The sequence below is a fragment of the Taeniopygia guttata genome, chromosome 8, assembly GCF_048771995.1.
Source record: "Taeniopygia guttata chromosome 8, bTaeGut7.mat, whole genome shotgun sequence".
Taxonomy (NCBI): Eukaryota; Metazoa; Chordata; class Aves; order Passeriformes; family Estrildidae; genus Taeniopygia; species Taeniopygia guttata.
The window spans coordinates 985,346-1,012,531 of NC_133033.1; the positions used below are offsets into that span (position 1 = coordinate 985,346).

Consider the following 27,186-nt stretch of genomic DNA (forward strand, 5'->3'; position numbering starts at 1 on the left):
AGATCTCTGTGCAGTATCCTGGTTTTTCTGTGAGAAGCCTTAAATGAGCCCTTGTCCAAGTGGAAACACTGCCTTGAAAGAGGGAGCAGGCAAACAACAGCAGGGAGAGAAGCCAACCCTCACGTGCTGGTTGTGGCAGAAATGCAGCAGAGGGTGTTTAATGTCTCTTTTTGTGCCTTCAACCCCAGTTTGGGTCCCTGGAGCTGTTTCTCACTCCTCCCTGGGCTTTTTTTCTTTGTAATCACTTCTGCTCGGGAAGAATTTAGGTCTCAGAAAAACAGTGAAAGCCCCTTTTTGTGTGAACAGCAGGACAAAAGCTCCCAAAGCCCAGGGAGGATTTTGGTGCTGAAAGCCGGCTCTGTTTCCGGGGTGCTCTCATTGGTGGGGGCTGTTTTGGGATGGGGCTGCCCTGGGCAGGGCTCAGTACCCCATAAATAGCCAGCACAGCTCTGGCTCCGTGCTTGGCTCTGGAGGCTCGGGCCCTTCATCACGGAGGATGTACAGCCAGTGAGTATTCCTGAGGCTCCTCGCTGTGGGAGCACATCCCAGGTGCAGCATTGGCTGGGGGGCAGCAGGGTTTGGAGGGGAGGAGAAGTGGGGAGGTCTCCATGTCCTCATCCCACACCCCATGCCAAGGTGTGGTTCTGGTCTGGAGAAACAGGTTCTGGAGGATTGACCAGAATTTGGAGTAAAATAATGGAATCCCAGACTGGTTTGGGTTGGGAGGGATCTCAAAGCCCCTCCAGTGCCACCCCTGCCATGGCAGGGACATCTCCCACTGTCCCAGGCTGCTCCAGCCCCAGTGTCCAACCTGGCCTTGGGCATTCCAGGGATCCAGGGGCAGCCACAGCTGCTCTGGGCAGAGTTCACCAGCCTGTGCCTGGTGTGTCTTCATGGGCTTTGCAGTAGATAAAATTGGAACCCAACAAATAATTATTTGCTTTAAAAAAAAAAATTAAAAGGCTTTTCTAAGAGCTGGGAGATACAAGCTGGATTTTGCTCTCTGGTGAGTTGGGTGTCCTGGTTTGTTGGACTGCAGTATGGGCTGTCCCCTCAGTGTCCCTGTCCCTCCTCGTGCCCAGGACAGTTCTCAGCAGCTGTTTGGAGTCTCAGAGCCTTTCCTCATGGAAAGGTGCTTCTTCCTCCCTCAAGTTCTTTGCAAGTCGTGGATCATTCGGTGCAGGAAGATCCATCCCTCCCTGGGAGGGGGCTCCCAGCTGTGCCCCTGCCCCGGGCTCACCCGCTGTGCCCTTTCAGGGTGGAGCATCCTGCTGGAGGCTACAAGAAGCTCTTTGAGACGGCGGAGGAGCTGTCCTCTCCAGTGACTGCCCACGTCACAGGTCGGTCTGGGGCCTCATCTCCTCCTGCAGCTCAGGGGCTTCCAGGGCTCAGAGGCTTTACAAGGCTGGCTGTGAAGGAGCTCACAGGGCTGGTGATTTGGGGTACAGAAAGGTCAGATTGGGTGGGGAACTCTTTAGACATTTCAATACTGAATGTCTTGGTCCACAGCAGGTGTGAAGAAATCAGAGCTTGAAGAGCTCATGTGTGTTTAAACACTAAGTTTAATTAGCAAATGAGATGAAGTTTTGATTTTCTTGCTGTCACAATAAAAATTCCTTGGTCTGATTTGCCGTGCCCATCCCAATGCTGGTCTCCCACAGGTAGAATTCCCACCTGGCTGAGAGGAAGCCTCCTGAGATGTGGTCCTGGCTTGTTCGAGGTGGGCTCGGAGCCCTTCTACCACCTCTTTGATGGCCAGGCACTGCTCCACAAGTTCGACTTCAAGGAGGGGCACGTCACCTACCACCGAAGGTACCTGCCAGTTTTCCAAGGAAAAGGAATGAATAAGGAAGCATTTGCTTGTCTGAAATGCTGGGAACAGGCTGTGCCTGTGGGAGATCCTGGTTGTTTTGAGTCCACGTGGTTATTGGAAGAGCTGTAGCAGTGATATCATTAAACCCAGCTCCAGATGCAGCGTGAGGTTCTGGAGAGCTCCCAGAGCTCTCGTGAGGTTCCTCAATGGATATTTGTATTTATTGCACAGCCTGGTGTCAGGTGTAACAGGCTTTCCCCTCCTGGCCCCCAGGTTTGTCCGGACCGACGCCTACGTGCGAGCCATGACGGAGAAGAGGATCGTGATAACGGAGTTTGGCACCTACGCCTACCCAGACCCCTGCAAGAACATCTTCTCCAGGTACCTCGGCGTGCTGCAGACATTGCTGGGATGTCCTAGGGAATTTCTGCTCCCCCAGGAGCCCCTGACTGTCTGTTGGTTTTCTCTGCTCAGGTTTTTCACCTACTTCAAAGGTGTGGAGGTGACGGATAACGCACTGGTGAATGTTTACCCTGTGGGTGAGGATTACTATGCCTGTACTGAGACCAACTTCATCACCAGGATTAACCCAGACACCCTGGAGACCATCAAGCAGGTGGGTCTTTGTCCTGGGCAGACAGAGGTGTGGGGAAGGAAGTAAAACTAAAATGAAATTCATGGACTCACAGAATGAATTGGGTTGGCAGGGATCTTAAAGCCCATCCAGTGCCACCCCTGCCATGGCAGGGACACCTCCCACTGTCACAGGTGGCTCCAAGCCCCAATGTCCAGCCTGGGATCCAGGGCCAGCCACAGCTGCTCTGTGGGCCTGCCCATCCTCACAGATATTCTTCCCAATATCCCATCTAACTCTAAATATCCTGCCCCTCCATCCCTTGTCTCTCTCCAGCTCTCCTGGAGCCCCTTTAGGCACTGGAAGGGTCCTCCCTGAACCTTCTCCTCCCCAGGCTGAACACCCCAGCTCTCCCATGGCAGAGGAAGCATCTTCAAGTTAGGGCTGGAGTTTGCAAATCAGAGCTCAATTGCAGACTTTGAGAGGATCTTCTCACATGCAGAGCAAGGATGTATTGGTTCACAACACCTTGCAGAGCTTGTGCCTTCCCACCTCCTGCCAGGGAAGCTCCTGACTCTGTCCCTGCTGTTCTCCAGGTGGATCTCTCTAAATATGTGTCTGTCAATGGGGCAACAGCTCATCCCCACATTGAGAACGACGGCACCGTTTACAACATTGGGAATTGCTTTGGGAAAAACTTTTCCCTGGCCTACAACATCATCCGGATTCCTCCTCTGCAGGCAGGTCAGTCAATCCCACCTCTGAGCCAGCTGGGAAACTTCTCCCTTATGAGTAATTTCTTTATCCTTTAAATGAACTTTGTTATTGAGTTAGGTTTTTTCTAAGCTCCTTTAATTTTTTTTTTAAGCTGTATTTAAGCCACTTCCAGGTGGCTTCTAAATGATGATTCTGTGTTAAAGGCAGAAATTTGCTGGGAAATGCTGTAAGTACAGACCAAGTGTGGGTGAGACCTCCATAACCTCTCACCTGTCCCATTCCAGACAAGGAAGACCCCATAAACAAGTCGGAGGTGGTGGTGCAGTTCCCATGCAGTGACAGGTTTAAGCCCTCCTATGTCCACAGGTAACATTCCATGGGGTCAGCATGTCAGCTGGAACCAGGGACTAGTTTTCACATGTAATCAGCAATGAAAATTAGGTGATTAACCAAAATCAGGGTCATTTTGAGTGATGATCCATGTGTTTACAATGAGCAACTCCACGGTTTTCTTCCAAACTGACCCCAGTGAGCCTGATGTGCTCCCCTGCCTTTCACAACAGCTTTGGGCTGACCCCAAACTACATCGTGTTTGTGGAGACACCAGTGAAAATCAACCTCCTCAAGTTCCTCTCCTCTTGGAGCCTTTGGGGAGCCAACTACATGGACTGCTTCGAGTCCAACGAGACCATGGGGGTAAGCAGCATGGGGTCATCCCAAACTGGGCTGGACTGGGCAGCCAGACCATTGGCTTCACCTTCATTTCCCTGAGCCTAAGCCCAGCTGCTGTTTGGTTTCCAGGTGTGGCTTCATGTGGCAGAGAAGAAGAAAGGCAGGCTCCTCAACCTCAAGTTCCGCACCTCGGCCTTCAACCTCTTCCACCACATCAACACCTACGAGGACAACGGGTTCCTGATCGTGGACCTGTGCACCTGGAAGGGGTGAGGCCAAGGGTCCCTGGGCATCACAACTGCCCCTTGCACCACACACGCTACTCCCTGCCCTGGCATATCCCTGCTGGGGCCTCTGGCACTTCCACCAATCCATTTAACACGTAGTGGCATGTAGACTATACAGCATTTTCATCTCTAGAGGTGCAAGGGGCCTGCTTGGCACTCATAATCCAGGAGAAAAATATTTTTATCTTTTATTTACTTTTATCTTTAAGAGATGTTAGTGACTGGTGAAGGGTTGATGCTATTCTGGCTCCTGGGGCTGCAATGAGCAGGGTGTGTGTGAGGCTTGAACGCTGGCTCTTCATGTAAACACAGAAATGTGGCATTGAAATTATTTAGCTCAATCCTCTGCTGGCTGCATATCCAGGACACCCTGAGCTGAGCTGATTCTGGCATAAGATCATAGAATTCCAGACTGCTTTGAGTTGGAAGGGACCATAAAACTCATCTTGTTCCACCCCCTGCCATGATCAAGGTTGCTCCAAGGCCCTTCCTATGCTTGTGCTGAATACCTGACAGGAGCTGTGGTGCACACACAGCTCAGCTCTGCTGAGGAGCTGGACTGGGGCTTCTGCCACTCTGTTTTGCCCCATCCCTGGCAGTGTCTGAGGCCAGGCTGGACAGGGCTTGGGGCACCCTGGGATAGTGGAAGGTGTCCCTGCCCATGGCAGGGGCTGGGAATAGATACATATTAAGGCCCCTCCCACCCCAAACCATTCTACACTTCCATGAATTTTAGTCGAAAACAACCTACACTTCCCCCACACTTGCAAAGCCCAGCTGTGTTTTTCTCTGTGATGCTGTTTGGTGCAGGTTTGAGTTTGTCTACAATTACCTGTACCTGGCCAACCTCCGTGCCAACTGGGACGAGGTGAAGCGGCAGGCGGAGAAGGCGCCGCAGCCCGAGGCCCGCAGATACGTCCTGCCCCTGAGCATCGACAAGGTACTGGAGCCTGCTGCTCTCCCTGCCAGCCCTCCTGCCCCACTCACTTCAAATTCAGCCTTTCAATTAAGAGGGCAAACTTGAAGTATGGGCTTTCAGAGAAACTTTGTATTTTCTTTAGCTGATCAATGTTTTTCTGGTTTATTTATATGGTTGCCAAGTGAGGTTGTGGCTGCCCCATCCCTGGAAGTGTCCAAGGTTGGGCTGGATGGAGTTCTGAGCAACTAGTCTAGTGGAAGGTGTCCCCTGCATGTGGTGAAGAAAATGAGATGAACTTTAAGGTCCCTTCCAACCCAAACTCTTTGATGACTCCATGTGTTACCATTCATGGCAGAGCCTGTGGGGCAGCAGTTAATACTGGATCTGCTCACAGCACAGAAGGGAGCAGCCACAGCCCAAGCATGTGTGGTTAAATCCTCCAGCCCTCGGTGTGGGGTCCCTGGAGCTGCCAGCCTGGCACAGACAGAGCTCTCTGGCTGGCAGCTCTGGGTTCCTTTCCATGACCCCGCTCGTGGGGGCTGGCGGGTGGGCCAAGGGCTGCAGGGCACCGGTCAGCAGAGCCTCTCACGGAGCTCACTGGGCTGTGGATCAAGTGAGACGTGCAAGCCCACGTGGCAGTGCTTAATAAACCTCTGAATGCCTTCAGCAGGGAGGGAAATTGTGTTTAGGCTGAGGAACAGGACAGTTCTTGCAGCACTGCCAAGCACACAGCAGCAGTCGCCTCCTGCCGCTCCTGAGGCTCTGCCACACGTCACTGCCTTCCCTTTCAGTGCTGTTTGCTACAGTTCTGTGCAAATAAACCAAAACTTTTCTCCAATCTCTTGGGCACTTATTTCTCTTTGTCACAGGCTGACACAGGGAAGAACCTGGTCACCCTGCCCTACACGACAGCCACAGCGACGCTGCGCAGTGACGAGACCATCTGGCTGGAGCCAGAGGTGATTTTCTCAGGGCCACGTCACGGTACGATGACACCCCAGCTCCCCCGGGTCACAGCAGCCAAGTGCTGCCTGCACATCGAGTCCCACTAACCCTCAGCATTTTTACACATTTATTTTTCCTTGTAGCCTTTGAATTCCCTCAGATCAACTACACCAAGTACGGAGGGAAGCCGTACACGTACACCTATGGGCTGGGGCTGAACCATTTTGTCCCAGACAGGGTAACTATCAGCCAACAGGGGGTGGCTTCAGTTTGGGGACAACAAGGAGTGTTTCTGAGCTCTGTGGTTGTGCGTTGTCCCCACCTTTAGCTTTGCAAGCTGAACGTGAAAACCAAGGAGACCTGGGTGTGGCAGGAGCCGGATGCGTACCCATCGGAGCCGATCTTTGTCTCCCACCCAGATGCACTGGAGGAAGATGATGGTAATGCTGGGAGGTTGGTGGGATTGGGATTGGGATTGGGACTGGGATTGGGACTGGGAGGGCTGTGCCAGGCTGGCTGCAGGGCTGTGCCACAGCTGGGCAGGGCAGAGCCCGCAGGCAGCTCCCGCATGAGATGGAACAGATGCTAACACTGGTGGGAAATTTTTGAGGAAACACGGTAAAACTAGAATAATAAAATTTTGGGGTTGGGAGGAACCTTAAAACTCATCCTGTTCCATCCCCTGCTATGGGCATGGACACCTTCCACTACCCCAGGTCGCTCTAAGCCTTGAACCTGGCCTTGGACACTTGCAGGGCTGGGGCAGCCACAGCTTCCCTGGGCAGCCTGTGCTGTGTCCCTGCCCGTGCCCCTCAGCATCGACACTCCCGGGATTTCTGGTGCCCCGAGTGCCAGGGCTGCTCTGCCTTGCCCAGCCGGGGTCAGACACAGCCCACACCCACCGTGTTCTCACCTTGCAGGGGTGGTGCTGAGCATCGTGATCAGCCCGGGGGTGGGGCCCAAGCCCGCCTTCCTCCTCATCCTCAACGCCAAAGACATGAGCGAGGTGGCCAGGGCCGAGGTGGAGGTGAACATTCCCGTGACATTCCATGGGTGCTTCAAGAGAGCGTGAGCACAAACAGCAACACCTGCCCCGGGCTTCCTGCAGCTCCCAAAAGGTGCAGTCTCCATTTACAGGTGACCCAAACTCCTTCCACAGCCCTTTGCATTTGTGGGGCTGCTTAGCTCAGCTCAAGCAGTTCAGTCTTGTCAATGATTCTTCAAAACGGTTAATCAGGTATTTTTTAAACGCACCCTTTGGTACCATTTCCAGTTAAACCACAAGTTGGGGGTGGTGGAGAGGCTCTGTGCAAAATTAAACTTTGTAGCTGCAGCAGAGTGAAGAGGCTAAAAGAGCAGAGAGTAACCTCAACACTTTTACATGACATGTGGTAACCTTGTGTACAACTGGCTGTGCTCTGTTACAAGGTTGAGAATTTTTAGCCTTTACTGAAGGATTCTGGATTTAAACATCATCCTGGTCATTTCTGTGGTATCCTCAGAGCAATCCCAGTGGAGCTTTGCCACAGCTGCTTTGGGAATCCCAAGAGGGTGGCAGGTAGAGTTTTGTTCTTCACCCAGGCTGCAAACTGCACACCTTCCCTTGTGTGTTTGCTCTTTTCCCTTTCTTTAGTCCAAGTGCAGCTCCTTGATTTCTGGATTTCATGTGAAAACATGGACATGAGAAAATCAAGCAATTGTTACCCCCTGGGCTGACTTTGCTTCCTTAGAGTGCTACAGATGTTCAGCTTAATCCTTCCTTCTCCCAAAATAAACTTTCAGCTCATGTTAAAAGAGGTTATTGTTGAGAATAAAAACTTCCTGCCAGCAGATTTAAAATCTGGGATTCTTGTTTGTCTTCAGTTGTTCAACACTTTTATTAATGGTATCAAAGAATTATAAAATGTTTCTACTCAGAGTTCTGGTAGAGGTTTCTGGTAGAGGGGGCTGCAGTTACATCCTCATGATGGGATGGGGACGGGGAGACACAGCCTGGTACTTCTTCTGTTCCATGATCTCCAAGCACTGGGCAATCACCTAATTAAAAACAAAACAAAACAAAAAAATAAACAATGAGCCTCAAAAAAAAAAAAACAAACCACCAAAACAACAGTACAACTCATTAGTTCTGTGCTTATTTATTTGTTCCTTCTGTTTGTGAAACACTGAACACAGTAAAATGAACAGTTCAATTCTCATTTTCATGTGTAGCTCATAAAGTGGGAATTTCAGGGCTCTAGGACTAAAAAAACTTCTTGGTGCTCTCCCATTATCAAAGTTTCCATAAACTCCATAAAAATCTTTACCATCCACATAGTTCCATAAATATGCCCCATATTTAGAAGGGCTGTGTTGTAATTTAACCCCAGCTGAAACCAGGACAGATTGAGATCTTCAAGTAAACAAACTTCAGAAGTGCAGAGAAGATTTTTATTGCTAATAAACAATCTAACAAGGAAAAATAAAAGAACAAAGGCAGCAGCTTTCAGAAAGAACCTAGTGGAGGGAGGGATGTCTGCCAATTTTAAATCAATAAAAAGGCAGGGGAGCATCCCAAATGTACACAGCAAATTTAAAGCAGGAAGAGAAAATTGCAACAAGCAGCATCCGAGGATAAAAGAATGTTTTGGAAACAAAAGGAATTCTGAGGAGCTTGAACTCCAAAGAGTGAAGATATGGGTAATTACATGGAAAAAAGGGATTCAGATGCAGATTCAAATTATGGTAAAGTCAAAGGAGAGGCTCAGTGAGGAAATGCTGTGGTCAAGTAACCAGAATTCAAGAGAAACTTTTTTTATAAACTAATGGGGAAGAGACAGGATGAGAATTACAGAGAAATTCCATGGAGTGAAGTGGGACTCCCAGGTCTGGAATCAGCACATTGCCAACCCTGAGTGAGTCATGTTCACCCACTGTGAGACTGGAGAATAAAATGGCCTAAAAGGAAAACCCACCTTCCTGGTGTCTTGAGGTAGAATGATCCCATCATCCCAGAGCCTGGCAGAGGAGTAAAAGGCACTGCTTTCTTCCTCTAGCCTGGAGAGGGCAGGGAATTGAACAAGCTTAAAAGCACAATAAAAACAGCAGAGCAGTGAAAATAAATTACAGCTGAAACAGGCAGATCCAGCCACCTGAGGAGAATGGGCAGCACTGCTGTTAAAATTAGTCAGAAACCAGCAAATAACAGAAATGACTATTCTGCAGTAATGGGAAGACCCTAACAGAAAGATATCAAACTATGTGGAAATTTAAAATATTTTTGCAGTAGATCCATGTTTGTTTCATTAGTTGGGATGTGTTGCTCTGTAAGATGAACAAAAGTAGGTCATTTAACAAAGAAATCCCTGTCAGGTTTATAGTGAATGTCCTTACTTTGCCTTCAGCTGTTTTAGCTCCAGTTCCTCTCCTGTCCTGTCCCCAGCTGGTGGAACTGTGGGGAAATGCTGAGAATCAACAAGACCAACTCTTGCATTGGGCCACAGGAACAGAAAGTTTGGACTGAATGATCTCCCACACTACAAGGAAAAAACCAAAGAACAGAACAAACTCACTGAGAGGAATCATAAAGAGGACAGACACCCTGTGCTAGGAACCACCACCTCCCCACCGCCTTCAATATTTCTATTTTAATATTTCATTTTGAATTCCAAGCACTTCCATGTTTAATTCTTCCATGTTTACTTTTCAGCAATCACATGCAGTGTTGCATTTCTTACTTAAATATGAGTTCAGAGCTCGAGCTCCCCAGCTGTGTTTTAGAAATGCAGTGACACTTGAGCAGTGTGACAGGTGTGTCCCCAAGCCCTGGGCTGGTGCCATCCATACCATGATGTAGCTGTCACTCCCAAAACAGCCTCCAATGACAATGGTTATTTTGGGAACAGCAGCACAGGCAACTGCAGCCATCATGGAGGCCTGGGCCTTCAGCCTGTTGGAATGAGCCTCTGCCTGGAATTAAAAATAAATATTTTAGATCCTTTAAGACTTTATTCTAGATTCTCTCCACTCCCAACAAACTTGTATTTCTAAATTAGCTATTTATTTATTTACAATTCTGCAGAAACAGATCTGGGATCTAATGGCGGTTTTACTTTCCTTAGCCCAGGAGAAATCCTACTGGGCTTTAATACCTTCACTTTCAAAAGAGAAATTGCCAATTTTCTGGAGTGCAGAGCTAGCAGAGGAATCAATAAGCTGTATTTCAATGTCAAAAGCACTGCAAGTTCCAAAGTTTCCAGCCTGCCTTGCTAACTGAACAGTATCATTTCACATCAGCATCCAGCCCTGCTTAAAATTCAAGTGAGAACACTTAAATCTCTCTGTTAGCAAAGTCATTATGAAGCTCCATCAAGAGTGGTTAAAAAACTAGTTTTCCTAACAGTTAATAATTCTGAAAATGTAACTTTAGGCACAACAAGAACTAGGAGTTGTTTGAAATGCATTGAGGCTAACATGCCATACCTGTGAGATGCTTGCAGGCCCTGCTGGCTGTGGAGCAGTGTTTTGCAGGAAGAGGATGGGAATTCCCCTCTGGCCACAGAGCTGGACAAAGTGGCTGCCCTTGAGAGCAGCATCGTGAGCCAGCTCCCCATTGTTGGCCACTATCCCCACCAAGTGCCTGCAGAACAAACATGGACAGTTGGACTCCATGATCTGAGAGGTTCTTCCCAACCTCAGCAATTCCATGATTTTTGAGCCCTAGGAATGATTGGAATGGTGTGGAACCTGCTGAGGACACAAAAGCTGTTGAGAAATGCATGTCCATCCATTTGGATGGGGAATGTTCCCAGCCATACCCTTCCACATGGCCAAATCCTGTCACTAGTGTTGTTCCATAAGTAGCCTTGAATTCCTGGAATCTGCTTCCATCCACCAGCCGGCTCAGAACCTGCAAAGCAATACACAGACTTTACTTTACTAGAGAAATGGTGAAGAGTTCTGCTAAAAGAAATGCTCTTCAAACAGTACCTGAGTTATGCAAGATGGGTAGGTGGTCTTTGGGTGACTTGCTAAATGCTCAGTATGCACAAACCTTCCAAATTTGTGTTCAGTTTAATTACCAACTGTGTATTTTAAGACAAAGGCCAACTCCAAAATTATTTTAGTTTTACAAAACACACTTGTTCCTGTGCATAAAAATGTAAAATAGCAAAAACCAAACCCCAGTGTGTGCAGTTTCAGATTTTGTGCAGAAGAAATGCTTGGTTCATATGGCTCATGCTTTTTTCCAACACAGTTAAAAGCTGCCTTCAAAGATTTCTACAGTCAATTCCCTCAAGTGCAGGAATTTACCACTGGAAAACATACTGCATTCACATCTATGGAGACAAAATCTCATGTAAAACACAATGGAAACACTGTGGGCACCTCTGCATATCTCTGCTTAAGCTTTAGTGTCTGTCCCAACCCCAAACAAGTTTGATTTGAGCTGTGTTGGTTTTTCAGTCAGTAATTTCACCATTTCTTTTACATCATCTTGAACACTTGGGGAGAAGAAACAAAAAGGTAGGGGAAGGGAAACGCAGGCATTAAAGGATTGTATGTTCTCAAGGCAGTGAAAGACAGAAAGAAAGCATCCCAACAGTGCATAGAAACAGCTGGGCAGCACTGGCACAATCTGGGATTATTTTATCTCCAGCAGGATTTCAGGTTAAATATTTTCTATAATCCCACAGAACTGTTGCCATCCTGCTTTGTTTCAGGCTTAGGACAGACTGGCAACAGATGAGGTAATAATTCAGAATAACACCTGGAGCTGTGGGATAGAGCAGAGTGAAGGAGGCAGGAATGAAATCCTTGCTCCCTTACTAGTTTGACAGGAAGAGTGCAGCTGTAACCCAGTGGTGCCAGGCCCAGGAGCTCCTCAGGGCTGTACAAGGGACTGTCAGGCTCCCTCTTCTGCTCTGGCACTGGCTCACAGTTTAAGGTAGAGACAACATTACGAATGCACTCATAGGCCTCCTCTTCTGAGGGTGCAAAATGGTCACTGCAGCCACTGACTCTAGGAGACAGAGACATTAATTAGCATTGAATTCATGAGTTCTGAGTCCTGAGGGAAAACCCAAACTCTAGGGGAAAAGCTGAGATTCTACAAATGCCCTGTGGAAATACTGTGTGATTTGTTTCTGTATGAATGAACTGAAAGCAGTCACTCAGTGGAATTTCTGAGCAGTCCAATCCCAAATTAAATTCACAGTAAGGACTTGTTCCTCCCCGTGACTTTTGTGTATATTTGGATTAAAGAAACACCTTGGCATTTATTTTTGTGATGCTGTTGTTGCAGACAATATCAAAAAGGGAAAAGATGAAAGCAAACTTTAGGAGCTATTTCAAAATAAGTGGTTGCAGCCAAGATATAAAGACAGGAATGCATTCCATGTAGCATAATTGGGTTAAATATGTATATTCTGGAAAACACTTGGAAAAGAGGAGATAGCATCCCTCCTCTGTAGCTGCTCCTTGTGAGGCACAGAGGAAATTACTTGCCTGAAGTTGTTCAAGAAGTATATGGAACAATAGACATCCAAATCCAACCTGTCCCTGCCTCACCCCATCAATAACTTCATTTTACTTCCCTTTGGCTGATTTAACCCAAACCCCTGAACCTGAGAAGGCAAAACAGTGTAACCACAGGTTGCACTCCAAGCCCTGCTCTGAAACACCAATGCCACATTCCTTTCAGGCTGAGCATGCTGAATTCCCTGGTTTTGAGAATACTCCACATACTGTGAGTGAAGCCTGGCTCCTCCAAGGTCCTCAGGAGAGACATCTTCTCCCGTGGCAGCTTTCACCAGGGGTGGCCCAGCAAGGAACAGAGTCCCAATTTTATCAATGATCACGGATTCCTCAGCCATGGTGGGCACATAGGCACCTCCAGCCACACAGGAGCCACACACCACGGCCACCTGAGGGGACACAGACACAGCAGCGCTGCAGAGGGGTCAGGAAAGGCAAAGCCAAGCCCAAAGTTGTTTCAGAAACACAGAAAGTCCTAAATCACAGCTTGGGGAACAAACTAGAGACAGAACAAAATTTACTATGCATTTACACCTTTCCTACACCCCCGTGCACTCCCCATGCCACTGTACCTGAGGGATTCCCATGGCAGACATGATTGCCTCGTTGTAGAAAATTCGGCCACCGTGCAGCTTGTCAGGAAACAGCTCTGACTGAGGGACAGGGAAAAGAAAAAGGGATTTTTAATGTTAGCTATGAAACTTGATGCTTCCTCTTCCCTCCATTCATTCCCAAACACACCAAAACCAACCCTGGGAAGGTTCCATTAATAATCACTCCTGAACCTTTCATTAATAGCATTCATTATGTTCCTTCACACACAGCTAAATCCAAAAAAAATACCCATTTGCTTTGAAAGCCCAGGTTAAGTTTTGTGATTTTTTCTGAAATCGACATGTTCTATACAAACTGACTGCAAATATGGAGAAGGGAAGGGTGGTAGCTTTACTTCATCTGTGAAATGCCTTCAGCAGTTTCCTTTTTTACTTAGTTTTGGATACAATTCCACGTAAATTTCCAGGTAACTTTTAAAGTTTGATAGCTTTAAATGTCTTTAAAATTCCAGGTAACTTTTCCTGTGTGCTTGCCCTCAGTGTGGATAGAGAACACCTCCTGTCTCTATGACAGGATGATTTCTGCATTTCACCAAAGAACCTGTTCAAATTCTTATTTCGCAGTCAGAATTGCAAAAACTCCACTTTTAAAGGCCACAGAGCTTAGTGCACCACTGGCACAAACAGGGCAATAAAATACAAACACTTTAGAGATTCTGGAGTGAAAATAGACACCTCCCACTATGTACTCATTTATCAGACACAACAGCAGCTCAGCACACTCACTGGAGTGTCTAACCTCGGATCAGGTGGGAGGTGCAGGACTAGCCCAGGTGATGAAATAAATACTGATATTTTCTGCTCTGCAGAGTGCCAGCAGTACCTGCAGGGGTAGGAAGGCTCCCCCGCTGTCCACCAGGTGCACAGACAGCAGCCTGTTCTCCATGGCAATTTCCTGGGCTCTCAATTGCTTTTTCACTCCAATTGGGTAAATGGTTCCTCCTTTCACAGTGGCATCACTTGCAATGAAGACACACCAGACCCCACAGATTCTGCCAATTCCTGCAAGCAGTACCACAGATACTTACCAGGACTCTCTAAAGCAACAGGCAAAGCAAGGGGGGCAAACTTTTAAACTTTTTCAACTTTTTCAGGAGTTTTTCTCAGTAATGCTACATCAAGAAGGTCCAAATTAACGTGAAAATACCACACAGGGAAGAAATTTACACTCTTCTCTAGAATTACAGTGTTTTAAAAAAATCACCTAAATGACAGAAGAACCTCAAATAAATTTACTTACTTCTGCTGACAATGTAACAGAAAAAAACACACTGTAACTCCCAACCCTTGAGATAAAAGGGAAGGCAATTAAAAATTACCCTTGTAAAACGGAAAAATACAACAATCTGTAATAAAAAAGGGGGTTTTATACTGTTCTTCTGGTTACTTTTTAAACTGGAACCACTCTTCTAAATGCAATTTTGCTGATATTGAGTAAAGTTGAATTTCAATGAAATTTCATTTTGAAGAGCTGTTCCAGTTTAAACTGTTCCAGTTTAACAAGACAATGTCAGCAGAGAAAATGCAGTGATTTGAATAACACTTCAAAATGTATGTCACAGCTCCTGTTTCTCACAGTAACTTTGTCCTCTCTCCGTTAAGAGGCAACAGCTGATTTGACACATCACCCTACATTTTTTGAGACAAAACAATTAGTAAGTGGTAAGTAGAATTACTAAATCTAGAAGAAATTAAAAACCATTTTTTCAAATGTTTCTCCCATTATAGTAATACAGCAGTGGCTGAACTCTTCCCTGTTGGGAAGAAGAACTTGATAAAACCAGCGTTAACTTTTCCTAGGAAAGCACTTCAGATACTAAAATACCCCATAAACTTTATTCCATACATCCTTTTCCCCCACGGTTTTCCTTTCCCAGTGTCCCCAACATCCCATTACCCGTGAGGCAGCCGGCAGCAGGGACATCCCCGTAGGGCAGGTCCAGCCCTGCCAGCGGGGACAGCTCCAGGAAATCTGCATCGTCCAGCAGCAGCCTCAGGCGCTCCCGCACGAACACCTTCTTGTTGCGCTGCGTGTGCCGCAGGATGGCGTTTTCTCCCCCTCCTTTCTTCGCCCTCTCCAGCAATTCCGAGTATCTGATGGGAAAAAAAGCCACAAAGTCGATGGGAACAAAGCTGTGGGGAGGGGTGACTTTGGAGGGACACGGACAGGGGGAGAGGTGGGGCTGGAGGAACCTCAGGAGTCCAACACGGCCAAGGGCAGGTCCTGGAAAATCCCAAGGGCAAACACGGGCTGTGGGAGAAGGGATGGAGAGGAGCCCTGGGAGGATTTGGGGTGTTGGTGGATGAGAAGCTCATCCTGCCCTGTCCAGAGGAACCCCCGGAGTTGCTGCAGGGCTGGAGCCCCTCTGGAGCCAGGCTGGGAGAGCTGGGGGGGCTCCCCTGGAGAGGAGAAGGATCCAGGGAGAGCTCAGAGCCCCTGGCAGGGCCTGGAGAGGGGCTGGGGACAAGGATGGAGGGACAGGACACAGGGAATGGCTTCACTGACAGAGGGCACAGATGGATGGCAGATTGGGAATTGGGAATTGTTCCTTGGGAGGGGCTGGGATGGAATTCCCAGAGCAGCTGTGGTTGCCCCTGAATCCCTGGCAGTGCCCAGGGCCAGCTGGATGAGGCTTAGAGTACCCTGGGACAGCGGGAGGTGTCCTTGCCATGGCAGGGGTGGCACTGGGTGGGCTTTGAGGGCCCTCCTGATACAAACCATTTTCCTTACAAGTTACCCTTTAGCAGATTGAGCTTAAATATATTGCACAGTTTTCACACAAATGGCATGAAAATGAAGATAAATTCACATTTTCAGATTATTGTTTTTCCAAGGTGTAATAAAAAGCAAAGGTCTATTATTTAAAGCAAACATTTCACTTTAGTTAGCCAAAAGCTGTTTAATAAAGTCAATAATATAATATATAATAATGAGGCTATCATAGTGTGCCTGTCCTAATTCAGGATGAACCTTCATGTTCCATTTCCTTTTGGGAAAAATCCAGCCAAGAGCTTCCTCTGTCAGGTCCTGCAACAAGTTTATCTGACAAAAATCAGTAACTGGGAAGTGGAATAAATTACTAAATGTGGAAGATATACTAAAAGCAGGGAACACTGCAGTGTCACAAGGAGGAAGTGATTACCCAATGGTATTGTCAGTGCAGCACCATGTACAGGTAAAAAAACGAATAAACTATAAATAAACACGGTATCTCAGTTTTGGTCTTAAATAAACCAAGTTCTTCCGTTATTTCAGACATTTGCCCCAGATGCATCACTTTCAACTGTAAATGTTGTCTGACACAAAGACTCACACAGAACTTTGGGTGTGACTCTGTGATGAATGTGGCTCCCTGCACACTCTGGAGGCTGGAAAAACTTCGGAGGAAAAGGATTTTGATCCTGTCCTCAATACCACCACAGGAGGGCACAGTGTGTTTTCCAAAGCTTTGCTTCCAGCTCGTGGATCACTCCCCTGAACAAAGGCCTTTGCAATTGTGCCATCCGATCTTCCGGGACAAACACATAAAACACATTTTGTTGTTTTATCTGTAAATGATGACGGACTGCAGCACCCATCCCCTACACCGTCAGGAGTGTGTGAGTCACCATTTACGTCTTTGCATTCGAAATGCAACACGAAACAAATGTTACGTAGGTCTGGAAAAAGTATTTCTTGGCAATATACGCAAAACAACACATGGCACTGTTTTAAATAGTTCGCACCTCGATTTGGGTGTTTCAGTCAACATTTCACTGACTGGTTTGTGCTGGAAAGGACCTCAAAGCTCATCCAGTGCCACCCTCTGCCACGGGCAGGGACACCAGGCTGCTCCAAACCCTGTCCAACCTGGCCTTGGACACTTCCAGGGATTCGGCAGCCACATTGCTCCACGAGGCAAATATTTTCCTGTGTTAAAAGTCCCTAAAGTGCCCAAAAGTGACTCTTACACCATGTCACACATAGCAATGCTCTAAAAACCCCATGAAACCACTTTATTACCTTTTAATCACAGCCTCGCTGTTCCTTAAATTCCCTTCGAACACATGTCGGTACACGGTGGGGACACGTCCGTCTAGAACTGGGAATTTTTTGGGATGGCGCCTGGATTTGGGTTTATTACTTAAAAACCGGCGGGGAGGCAGGTGCTGTGTCCTTCCCCAGCCCTGTCCAGGCAGCGGCAGCTCCCGATGTTCCCTCTGGAGCAGGCAGAAAGGGGTTTTCTCCCGATATTCCCTCTGGAGCAGGCGGGTCAGGGGCTGCAGCAGGGCCGGGCTCCACATGGCCCCGAGAGCTGAGGGACAGCGAGGGACAGGAATTACAGAGCGGGCTCCCTCGGCTGAGGGGCAGCGCGGGCCCTTCGCTGAGGGGATGAGGGGACATGAGGGGACACCCCGGCTCCATTCTGCCTGAGGGGACAGCCCCGGTGCCGCGGGGGCCGTGAGGGGACACCCGACTCCATTCTGCCTGAAGGGACATTCTGGTACCTGGCCTGCCGCGGGCACCGTGAGGGGACACCCCTCAGGGGACATGAGGGACACCCCCTGTTCCCTCAGGGGACATGAGGGGACACCCCGACTCCATTCTGCCTGAGGGGACAGCCCGGGGCCTGCCCTGCCGCGGGCACCGTGAGGGGACACCCCTCAGGGGACACCCCCGGTTCCTGAGGGATTCCTGAGGGGACACCCCGGTTCCTGAGGGATTCGTGAGGGGACACCCCCGGTTCCTGCGGGATTCCTGAGGGGACACCCCGGTTCCTGCGGGACTCCTGAGGAGACACCCCTGTTCCTGCGGGATTCCTGAGGGGACACCCCCGGTTCCTGCGGGATTCCTGAGGGGACACCCCCGGTTCCTGAGGGATTCCTGAGGGGAGACCCCCGGTTCCTGCGGGATTCCTGAGGGGACACCCCGGTTCCTGCGTGAGCTGTGAGGGGACACCCATGGTCCTGCGGGATTCCTGAGGGGACACCCCTTTTCCTGTTTGATTCCTGAGGGGACACCCCCTGTTCCTGCGGGATTCCTGAGGGGACACCCCGGTTCCTGAGGGATTCCTGAGGGGACACCCCCGGTTCCTGAGGGATTCGTGAGGGGACACCCCTGTTCCTGCGGGATTCCTGAGAGGACACCCCCGGTTCCTGCGGGATTCCTGAGGGGACACCCCGGTTCCTGAGGGATTCCTGAGGGGACAGCCCTGTTCCTGCGGGAGCTGTGAGGGGACACCCCCGGTTCCTGCGGGATTCCTGAGGGGACACCCCGGTTCTTGAGGGATTTCAGGGATTTCTGAGGGGACACCCCGGTTCCTGCGGGAGCTGTGAAGGGACACCCCTGTTCCTGCGGGATTCCTGAGGGGACACCCCGGTTCCTGAGGGATTCCTGAGGGGACACCCCTGTTCCTGCGGGATTGCTGAGGGGACACCCCGGTTCCTGCGGGATTGCTGAGGGGACACCCCGGTTCTTGAGGGATTTCAGGGATTTCTGAGGGGACACCCCGGTTCCTGCGGGAGCTGTGAGGGGACACCCCGGTTCCTGCGGGATTCCTGAGAGGACACCCCTGTTCCTGCGGGAGCTGTGAGAGGACACCCCGGTTCCTGCGGGATTCCTGAGGGGACACCCCCGGTTCCTGCGGGATTCCTGAGGGGACACCCCGGTTCCTGAGGGGACACCCCGGTTCCTGCGGGAGCTGTGAGGGGACACCCCCGGTTCCTGAGGGATTCCTAAGGGATACCCCGGTCCCTGCTGTGCCACGGCGGCCGCAAGAGGACAGCCCCGCTCCGGGCCGGGCCCAGCCGGGCCTGCGGAGCGCGGTGGGGCCGGGACCGGGACCGCCCGGGCCGGGTAGGGAGCGCGGGGCCGCGGCCGCTCCGCCGGAGCTCCCCGGCCCCCGCTGGCCCCACTCCCCGCCCGCCCCGTGCCCGCCGCGGCCCGGCCGGACCCTGCCGCCACCGCCCCTTCCTTACCCCGTCCGGTACCCTCCCGCCTCTCGGGGCGGCTCCGAAGGGCGGCCCGCCCCCGGTGTCCTGTGCCCGGAGTATCCCGTGCCAGTGCCATGTGTGTTCTCTGTCCCTGATGTCCTGTGCCCGTGCCATGTGTGTCCTCTGTCCCTGGTGTCCTGTGCCCGCAGTGTCCTGTGTCCGTGCCATGTGTGTCCCCTGTCCTCGGTGTCCTGTGCCTGCAGTGTCCTGTGTCCCGAGTGTCCTATGCCATGTGTATCCTTTGTCCCTGCTGTCCCATGACCCTGGGTGTCCCCTTCCTTGTGTGTCCTGTGCCCCAGGTGTCCTCTCTGAAATTAAGATTCTCATTAGAATATTAATACGAATTTGTTTTTTCTCCTTCCACACCTCATCCAATCCCTGGGCTGCTTTGGTTTGCTATTGTCAACCATGGCACAACCTTCTAGAAATTACTGTGTGTTGCCTTTCAGTGCCTTCATTAAAATGCATCCCTGCCAGGGAGCTCTTTATCTGTATTATACATATTAACAAGGCTGGGTAGCAATAATTAAGGGATGACTAATATGTTCGTGAGTGAAAGTATCCAGCATGGGCTGGAATTCGTAGGTAAGTATGTTATATATGTTATTAAAAATCTTGAGGGTAATAATTAAAATTTCCTGAGATACAATAATTTAAAATAATATTTGCTGTCCTTTTACGCTTATAACAGACAGGACACTTTTCAGTGCTGTGCTCCCTTGTAGCAAGAAGCTCAATTCAGGTGGAGCTGTGGGAGGTGTGCCGCTTCCCTGGGCGGCTTCAGCTGTCCCAGGGGATGTGCCTGAGTCCCTGTGGCTGTCCCAAACCCTGTGACAGGGAGAAGGTCTGTGCTGGACCAGGGAGAGCCCCGGGAGCAGCGGGCAGAGGTGCTCTGCCAGATCAAATTAGCGCTCCAGGGCAGCACAGACACTGCAGAGTCACCACTGCCAGGGCCTGCCCACCCTCCCAGGGAACAATTCCCAATTCCCAATCTCCCATCCATCCCTGCCCTCTGGCAGTGAAGCCATTCCCTGTGTCCTGTCCCTCCATCCTTGTCCCCAGCCCCTCTCCAGGCCCTGCCAGGGGCTCTGAGCTCTCCCTGGATCCTTCTCCTCTCCAGGGGAGCCCCCCCAGCTCTCCCAGCCTGGCTCCAGAGGGGCTCCAGCCCTGCAGCAGCCCCGGGGCCTCCTCTGGCCTGAACAATGACATTTAACAAAACCACTGATCCAGACTTGTTATGGGGACTGATACAGCCACAAGAAGTTCCTGATGGAGCCAATGCATGAATTCAGCAGCTGCTGCACCATTCAGGCTGCTTTGGGGCATTTTTGGGGATGGCTGATGCTCGCTTTGGTTCTTTCCTCCTTCCCTGGTGTAGCCAGAACTCTTTTCTCCCAACACTTTGAGAAACTTGTGAAGAGCTGACGAGGAGACAGAGTCGCTGTGCAGCTTTATAGAGGTCTTTTGCATTTCCTGTGGGATATCATGTGAATTCTTGTGTTCTCAGTGGTGCAGGTGATAATGGGGAAGGAAGAAGTGGTGACAGATACCCATGTAAAGCAGAATACATTTGAAGAAGTCTGAATTTCAGAGAGTTGGTGGTGCTGCTCAGCTTTCTGGGGGAGGAATTGCAGATGCAAACACTTGGATATGTGTTTGAAGTGAGATTTGGGCTCCCTGGTGTCTCTGGGCTCCTTTTAAACTTGACCCACATACCATTTCCCTGGATTCATAAGACTTTTGAGTTCTCTGTTCTGTGGATATATCAGTGACTCTTGTCCAATTATATTTTCATGCTTATATCATTTTCCATAATTGTTAGGCTTCCATATGAGACATTATCTCTGAAACACTGGTGTTGCATAGAAATTTCATTATATGTGATTTTAATGAGCAGATTTTCTATAAATACCATTTGCTGTTAATTTCTTGGCTTATATTGGTGATGGCTTCGGCAGTGCTGGTTTAACAGTTGGGCTTGATGACCTCAAAGCTCTTTTTCAGCCTAAATGATTCACTCATTCTTTATTATTTTACAGGTTTTCCAGTAGATGGAATCAGTGGTCACAGGCAGAATTTGCTGTAAGTAGGAGAAAGGATTTTCACTCAGGCTTAAAAGAGTAAGTTAATTTCATTCCTCATGAAAGTTAAATGCTGTTTGCTCAGATTAAAGGAGAAAGAAACAGCCCCCACATTTCTGAGTGCCTGTTTATCTCAGAGAGAAGGCATCAGCCACCAGTTTGTACTGGGAGGCAGCCTGGGATAAATAACAAATCCTCTAATTAAGAGCCAACGGATCCTAATTGACTTATGTTAGTCCTCCAGCTGGGCTCAGCCTTCCTCTCCTGTCATGGCATGGAGCATCCTTTGTTTAAGGCACCCTGAGGTAGGAAAACCCAGCCCCTGTGAGAGGCTGCAGCCTTGTGAAGTGTTTGAAGTTGTTATTTTAGGAGCTTATTTTAGCGACTCCTGAGCTGAGCATTGAGAATATATAGAGCAGCATTTAGGGAAACCGTTCATGTGGTGGTGGCTTCCTTTACCATGAGCTGCAGCTCTGCCAGCCAAGCTGAGCTGTGCCATTTAAGGAACACTGAAGCTTTGAGTGAAGCTTAAACTTAGAAACTTTGCTGGAGTGCACCGGATGCTGGGGGAAACCAGAACACACTTTTTGGATTGTCAGACCAAAGGCAGGAGGGTTCCCACAGAGCCCTCCTCCTTGTGGAGCTTCTGTTTCATATTTAGATTTTGTTTTTTAGTGCCCAAAGAGCTTTTAGTTGGGTTCTGACCATGGTGGCCTGGAAATTGGGCTAAATTAAAGCAGGGGTTTTTTGTTTATTTAGAAGTGCTAGCAGACTTGGACAGTCCTGCAGCGTTTTTCAGGACTTAGATCATTCTAAAATAGATTTGACTCAAAACAAATTTGATAAGAAAGTAATTCTCACTTGATGTGTGTGAGAATCTCACTTGTTTGCATCTACCCCAAAGGAAGAGCTGAGCCTGGGCAGGTGTGCTGAGGGAGAGTCTGGATTTGATATGAAATATTAAGAAGTTTATTTAATTTAATTGCTGGAAGATCCCTGAGAACCCAAGGAGTTAAATGAAGTAGTTGGAAGATACAGGAGAAGTTGGGAGCCTGACCCTCAGTAAGTAAATGCTATTCCCACTGAGGGTTTTGTCAGATGCTCCCATACTACTCAGCTTCTTCTTTTGGGTAGTTTGAGGTTTTATGAATCCCCAGACAGAGATCCAGGGATGTCTTCCCAAGCTGTGCCAAAAGATGAGGGTGATCCATTGAGTCATGGAACTTTTGTGCACATTTGTTCATCACAGCTGTATGAGAGAGCAGCTGGATTACAACACCTCTAAAAAATTATGTATTAGAATCAAACCCTTAGCCACAATTATTTTCCACATAATTTACCAGTATCACAGTATTTTTAACTCCAGTTTAGCCTTCTCTGCTTCTCAGTCTGCTGCCACAAAGAGTTGATAATCCCAAGAAAAATCCCGTAATAACTCCAATTGTGGAATCCCAGCTGATTTGGAGAAGACAAACAACGTGTCCTCTTGCATCCGTCACTGAGAAATGTGAGATTCTGGTTTGCCTTACTCCTGCAAAAAAATGCACAGAGCAAAAAGAGAAGAATTATCTCAGAGGAACGGAATTAACTTCTGATTAAGGCATAATTAATAATGTGTACATAACTAACAGTGTGTACATAATTAATATAGTGTACAATTCCCTGTTGCAGGGCCAGTCTTTCCTAAATTGCGCTGGTAAGAACTGAGAAGAACAGAAATTTATTCTGAGAATGCAGGTAACTGGTGATAATACCCAAATCTGAAGAAAAATAACATTTTCTTCAGGGCCAAAACCTGTTGGTTTTACCTGCAGAGATGTGTGAAACTTCTGGGCAGCTGTTCTTGTACATCTTGAAATGCAGCAACTGTGTGAAGATCTGCTGCTTCCTGTTTCAAAGGCCTAACCAAGAGTGTTCTGAGGTAATCCAAAAGCTCTTTGTGGGTGAGAGGAGATGCAGATTCAGTTGCAAACTCCAGGAAAGTGCTGATGGATTTATTCCCCTGTGCAAAGCCCTGGCACCGAGTGCTGACACCAAAGCCTCAGCCTGTGCCAGAGCTTTGGAGTGCTTTGCCCATGGGTTTGTAAGGCCATTCCCAGCTAGTAATTGGTGACTGGATGTGGTCAGGGCAGGCAGATAAACACTGGAGGGAGGGGGTGAATCACTGAGTAAATATCCTATCGATGCTGTAGGAGCTGCTGTTACTCACAGCACCTTTGGGGGGATGTGACGTGTTTGTTTGCAGGAAAATGTTACTTGAAAGAAGAATTGAGGTTAGATGTGTCCCAAATCTGCACCTTCCTCATGCATCTCTTGTCTCCTTCAGATCAGTTTAACATCCCCACTCCTTCCTTCCTGTCCCCTTAGAGCTGGTCTCCCACTCTGAGGTCACAGCAGAGTTTTCATTCTGTAAATGCCAGCGTGGTTGCATCATTAAAAGCCCCCAAAGCAGATGGTCTGGGTTAAAGCAAAAAGGCTTTTTTTTGCCAGTGAAGCAGCATTATAGTGATTAGAGCAGCCTGTTGGCAGTTTCTGTCAGCAATTTTTGCAAACATGTAATATATAAAAGGATAAAAATACCATTTACTGTGACTTGCTCACCACAGAAAGAGGCCAGAGCAATACAGTACCAAAATCAGGAAAAAAGGCCCTGCAAGTAGTTTTTTGTCCTCTCTTCTGTGCTTTTCCAGGATCCTGGTGAATAAATAAGACTTCTTGAAGAGTGTGACCCTCCTTGTGGTTGCTGGGGCACCCCATTAGCCAACAGCCCCACCCTGTGTCAGCAAAGTCCTCAGCAAAGCTGGAGAGTTTAGAAATCATGGAGCACATTTTTGAAGACTAACCCCTCATTTCTGACCTTTGAACTCCATGAAATTTGCCATGATTTGTAAAATACCTCTACCTTGAGTTATGGCACAAAGTTTCAGCAATAAAACTGAGTATTAAGGAGCAATACATAGAAAATCACAGACAAGATGCTGCAGTGATACCAGAAAATCCTCCTCCAGTTTCTGCTTTCCTGATCCACTTGGCATGAAATGCTTTCTTGACTTCTACTTACTATTCTCATAAAAACCACAGGGGTTTCTTCTCACTGCTACTTGTTTTGTCCAAGATCCAGTAATTGGTACCATATGAATTCACATTTTGAAGGGACAGAACAGAAATGGGATTCCAAAAAATCGCTTCAGCATCTCAGCCTTCAGCAAACATCAGGGCTATAACCCCCCAGTCTCTAAGGATCCATAGATTTACACATCAATTAGCTCATTTTATTCCTGCTGGTAACCCCTATGTGAATATTTACCGCTCAAATGGAATAATGATTAAAAATTAATAATTGGTAGATTTTTGTGAAAATTCTGTTGCCTCTTCAGACTGGAATTGTTTTACTCTTGGTTTGCATGCACTCCCTTGATATATTAGTAATAATTTTAGTTATTGGTAACATATTTTGCTAAGTTTGGTGCACTAAAAATTATGTCTGTGGTATGAACCAGTGAACAATTAATGATGCCAGAAAAAGAGGGAAAAATTAAAATCAGAGGTAGAGCACCCTGTAAAGTGTTAAGGTACATTTTAAAGGTTTGGTGGGAGGGTCTGGTTTCTCCAGCCCCCTGTGGGCTACCTCTCCTCTCCAGGATACTTGGATCATCTTCTCACTGGTTTAAATGAGCTGTGTGTGAGAAACATTTGCTCAGCAGGGAGCCCTTCAGCTGGGCTAGCGAGGGAGGGGTGGGATTCTCAAAGAAAAGGTCTGCTTGGAGCCCCTAAGGCACAGGAGAAATCCTTTGATTCAAAATCTTTCTGAGCTGGGCTCACGTATTGCAGCTCTCAGCCTTGGTGCATGAAAGAGGCCTTCAAATCTCCCCTGGTTTGTTTGACTGGATCCTTTTTCCAGCATTCAGCCTTGATGGCCACAACTGAATCATTTCAGGTGACAAAACCCCCTAGCAGTGGGTTCTCCATTCTGATGGAGACATTTTGAGCTGGTATTGTTTGAAATTATGGGAAAAAAAAAAAAAATGAACACAGGCTTTCAAATGGGAAGCACAGCAGTACTTCTAAGCAGCTCTTCTGGATAACTGTAAAGAAATGGAAGGAAATTCCAATGTGCTGGCAAGTGACTTTAATCCAGTAAAATCAGGGCTGTGAGAGCAGGAACTGGATCTGGAACCAGACCTGGCCCATCACTTGATTACCTTGTCCTGGTGTAGATGCTGGATGAGGAATTTCTGTGAGTAAGGCAGAACATATCCATAGGATGGGAAAAAGGGATGGAGAAACAATCCTGCTGGCAGGTGTCACTGAGAGCTTCCTGGGGTACATGGAACTGGCACTTTGGATGTGCAGCTCTCTTTGCCCCCCAGTAAATCCAGTCTTGATCACCCAGGCAACAAACAGGGAACTTTGGAATATTCACAGGGATGGTGCTACAGAAATTCCAGAAACCACAGTGCGATTAGCAGTTAGCAGAGGGAACTTTTCCACAAAAGCCTCCAAGAGATTTCCAGCTGTAACATTTTAACTTTGAAAATATAACCAAAATTTTCATTTTTAGGTCTCTGAGCATTATCTTCTAGTCTCAGCAGAAAAGCAGTGGTGTAATTAACAGCTTCATTAATGCCAGAGTAATTATGAACTACAGGAATGGCTGTTGCATCAGGAATTCTTCTTGTAGAACTGCAGCAACTTTTTGATTCTTCAGAACTCAGGAGAAACATAAAGGTAAAAGAAATAGTGAAAAATATTATTTAATCTAAATCTATTTAATCTAAATCTATTTAATCTAAATTTATTTAATCTATTATTGAATCTATTTAATCTGAATCTACAAATCCCAATATGTTAAAACAGAGGAATTGTTGCAGGTAGATTACACAGTGTCTTTACATAAATTTCAATTATAACAGTCTTTAAAATTATTAATTTTCATTTATTTCCTTGCTACAGTATGATCAAAATGTGTCTGCTGTGCATTTTTTCAGTGCAAAATTCAGAATGTGCTTCATATGTATAATTGGCCAAATAATCCAGATGCCAGTTGCTGTTTGCTCTGTTTATTGCATTTATACTTATGGATGTATTATGTAAATATTCTCAGAGTCGCCACACTAGATTTCAGAATTAAAATCTTCACAGAATCATGGAATAAAATCTTGGAATGGTTTGGGTTGGAAGGGACCTTAAAGCTTATCCAATTCCAAGGGCAGAAGCTCCTTCCATAGACCAGGTTGCTCCAAGCTGACTCCAACCTGGCCTTGAATAATTAGAGTTAGAATTTCCATGCACATTTGCACAGAGTACCGAGGTACCTGGTTAATCAGATTCCTGAGTGACTTTCCAAGTCTGGGATGAGTTTCTGGGAAGTTTAACACCTCCAGAGCTTTCCCATCACTCCTACATTTGCTCTCATTTTAAAAAGAGTGCTATAATTTGATATTTAATTATTGTCCAGCCTGGAAAGGAGGGAGCTGGGGAGGAGGGTTTGGGGCAGCTGCTGAGGGGTTGGAGCAGCCACAGAGGCTGGAATTTCCCTGTTTCTCCAGAGCCCACCTGGGAGAGGGAGTGATGCCTTGAGAAGGCTGACCCAGAACTGAGACTAGATGGCGTTCCAGAATAAAGCAGGGATTTATTAAAGGATCTCCTCCATGGATCCACCTTGGGCAGCACCAGAGCCCAGCCAGGGCTGCACCCAAATGAACCAAAATGGCCCCAAAATGCACGAGCGCTCCCGGGGGCTCTCCCTGGGGTCAGCTCTGCTCCATTGGCACCTTGGAGTTCATTGTCCCATTCCAGCTTTAGCCCAGGCAGTCCCATCCTGCTTGTTTTTCTCTCTCCAGCCCACGGTGTTTGTGCTTCTGGGCTGAGATTTGGATCATTTGTCCTTGGTGCCCAGCTGGAGCAGGAATTGTTTTGTGTCCCTGCTCTGTGCAGAGAGCTCAGCATCCCCTGATGTGAAGCTCAGAATTACACACTAAAGCAGCTCAGAATGTGAAAATATAAAAGCCAAAACCTGAGGCACCAGGAGCAGGGCAGTGATGGCACTGAGCTGAGGGGCTCTGTACCCCGACA

At 47.9% G+C, this 27,186-nt stretch overlaps 2 protein-coding genes across 2 annotated transcripts; one reads left to right on the top strand and one right to left on the bottom strand.

Annotated features, from left to right (window-relative positions):
• The first annotated feature begins 353 nt into the window (after positions 1 to 353).
• On the top strand, positions 354 to 7,766 carry RPE65 (retinoid isomerohydrolase RPE65). The gene is made up of 14 exons (XM_072932995.1): positions 354 to 507; positions 1,258 to 1,340; positions 1,662 to 1,812; positions 2,087 to 2,194; positions 2,288 to 2,429; positions 2,984 to 3,131; positions 3,389 to 3,470; positions 3,668 to 3,800; positions 3,906 to 4,045; positions 4,874 to 5,003; positions 5,852 to 5,966; positions 6,071 to 6,165; positions 6,256 to 6,367; positions 6,848 to 7,766. Exons 1-14 carry the CDS (start codon positions 497 to 499, stop codon positions 6,997 to 6,999), a joined length of 1,602 nt encoding a protein of 533 aa, XP_072789096.1. The 5' UTR covers positions 354 to 496; the 3' UTR covers positions 7,000 to 7,766.
• Positions 7,756 to 19,094, bottom strand: LOC115496174 (biotin-dependent 3-methylcrotonyl-coenzyme A carboxylase beta1 subunit). The gene is made up of 13 exons (XM_030278980.4): positions 19,016 to 19,094; positions 17,061 to 17,352; positions 14,955 to 15,151; positions 13,881 to 14,059; positions 13,016 to 13,096; positions 12,654 to 12,832; positions 11,736 to 11,928; positions 10,724 to 10,815; positions 10,389 to 10,545; positions 9,753 to 9,875; positions 9,300 to 9,442; positions 8,882 to 8,963; positions 7,756 to 7,964 (listed from the first exon to the last, which is right to left on the bottom strand). Exons 2-13 carry the CDS (start codon positions 17,339 to 17,341, stop codon positions 7,881 to 7,883), a joined length of 1,791 nt encoding a protein of 596 aa, XP_030134840.4. The 5' UTR covers positions 17,342 to 17,352; positions 19,016 to 19,094; the 3' UTR covers positions 7,756 to 7,880.
• Between the last annotated feature and the right edge of the window lie 8,092 nt (positions 19,095 to 27,186).

What these genes read in the sequence shown, in the direction of transcription:
- RPE65 (XM_072932995.1), top strand. An exon ending in TGCCCCTGAGCATCGACAAG is followed by an intron (nt 5,004 to 5,851) that starts GTACTGGAGCCT and finishes TCTTTGTCACAG; the next exon opens with GCTGACACAGGGAAGAACCT. An exon ending in TTTCTCAGGGCCACGTCACG is followed by an intron (nt 5,967 to 6,070) that starts GTACGATGACAC and finishes TTTTCCTTGTAG; the next exon opens with CCTTTGAATTCCCTCAGATC.
- LOC115496174 (XM_030278980.4), bottom strand. Translation starts at nt 17,341, where the DNA reads ATGTGGAGCCCGGCCCTGCTGCAGCCCCTGACCCGCCTGCTCCAGAGG. An exon ending in AGCGAGGCTGTGATTAAAAG is followed by an intron (nt 15,152 to 17,060) that starts GTAATAAAGTGG and finishes TTTTCCCATCAG; the next exon opens with ATACTCGGAATTGCTGGAGA. An exon ending in GGCCTGCAAGCATCTCACAG is followed by an intron (nt 9,876 to 10,388) that starts GTATGGCATGTT and finishes TTTTAATTCCAG; the next exon opens with GCAGAGGCTCATTCCAACAG.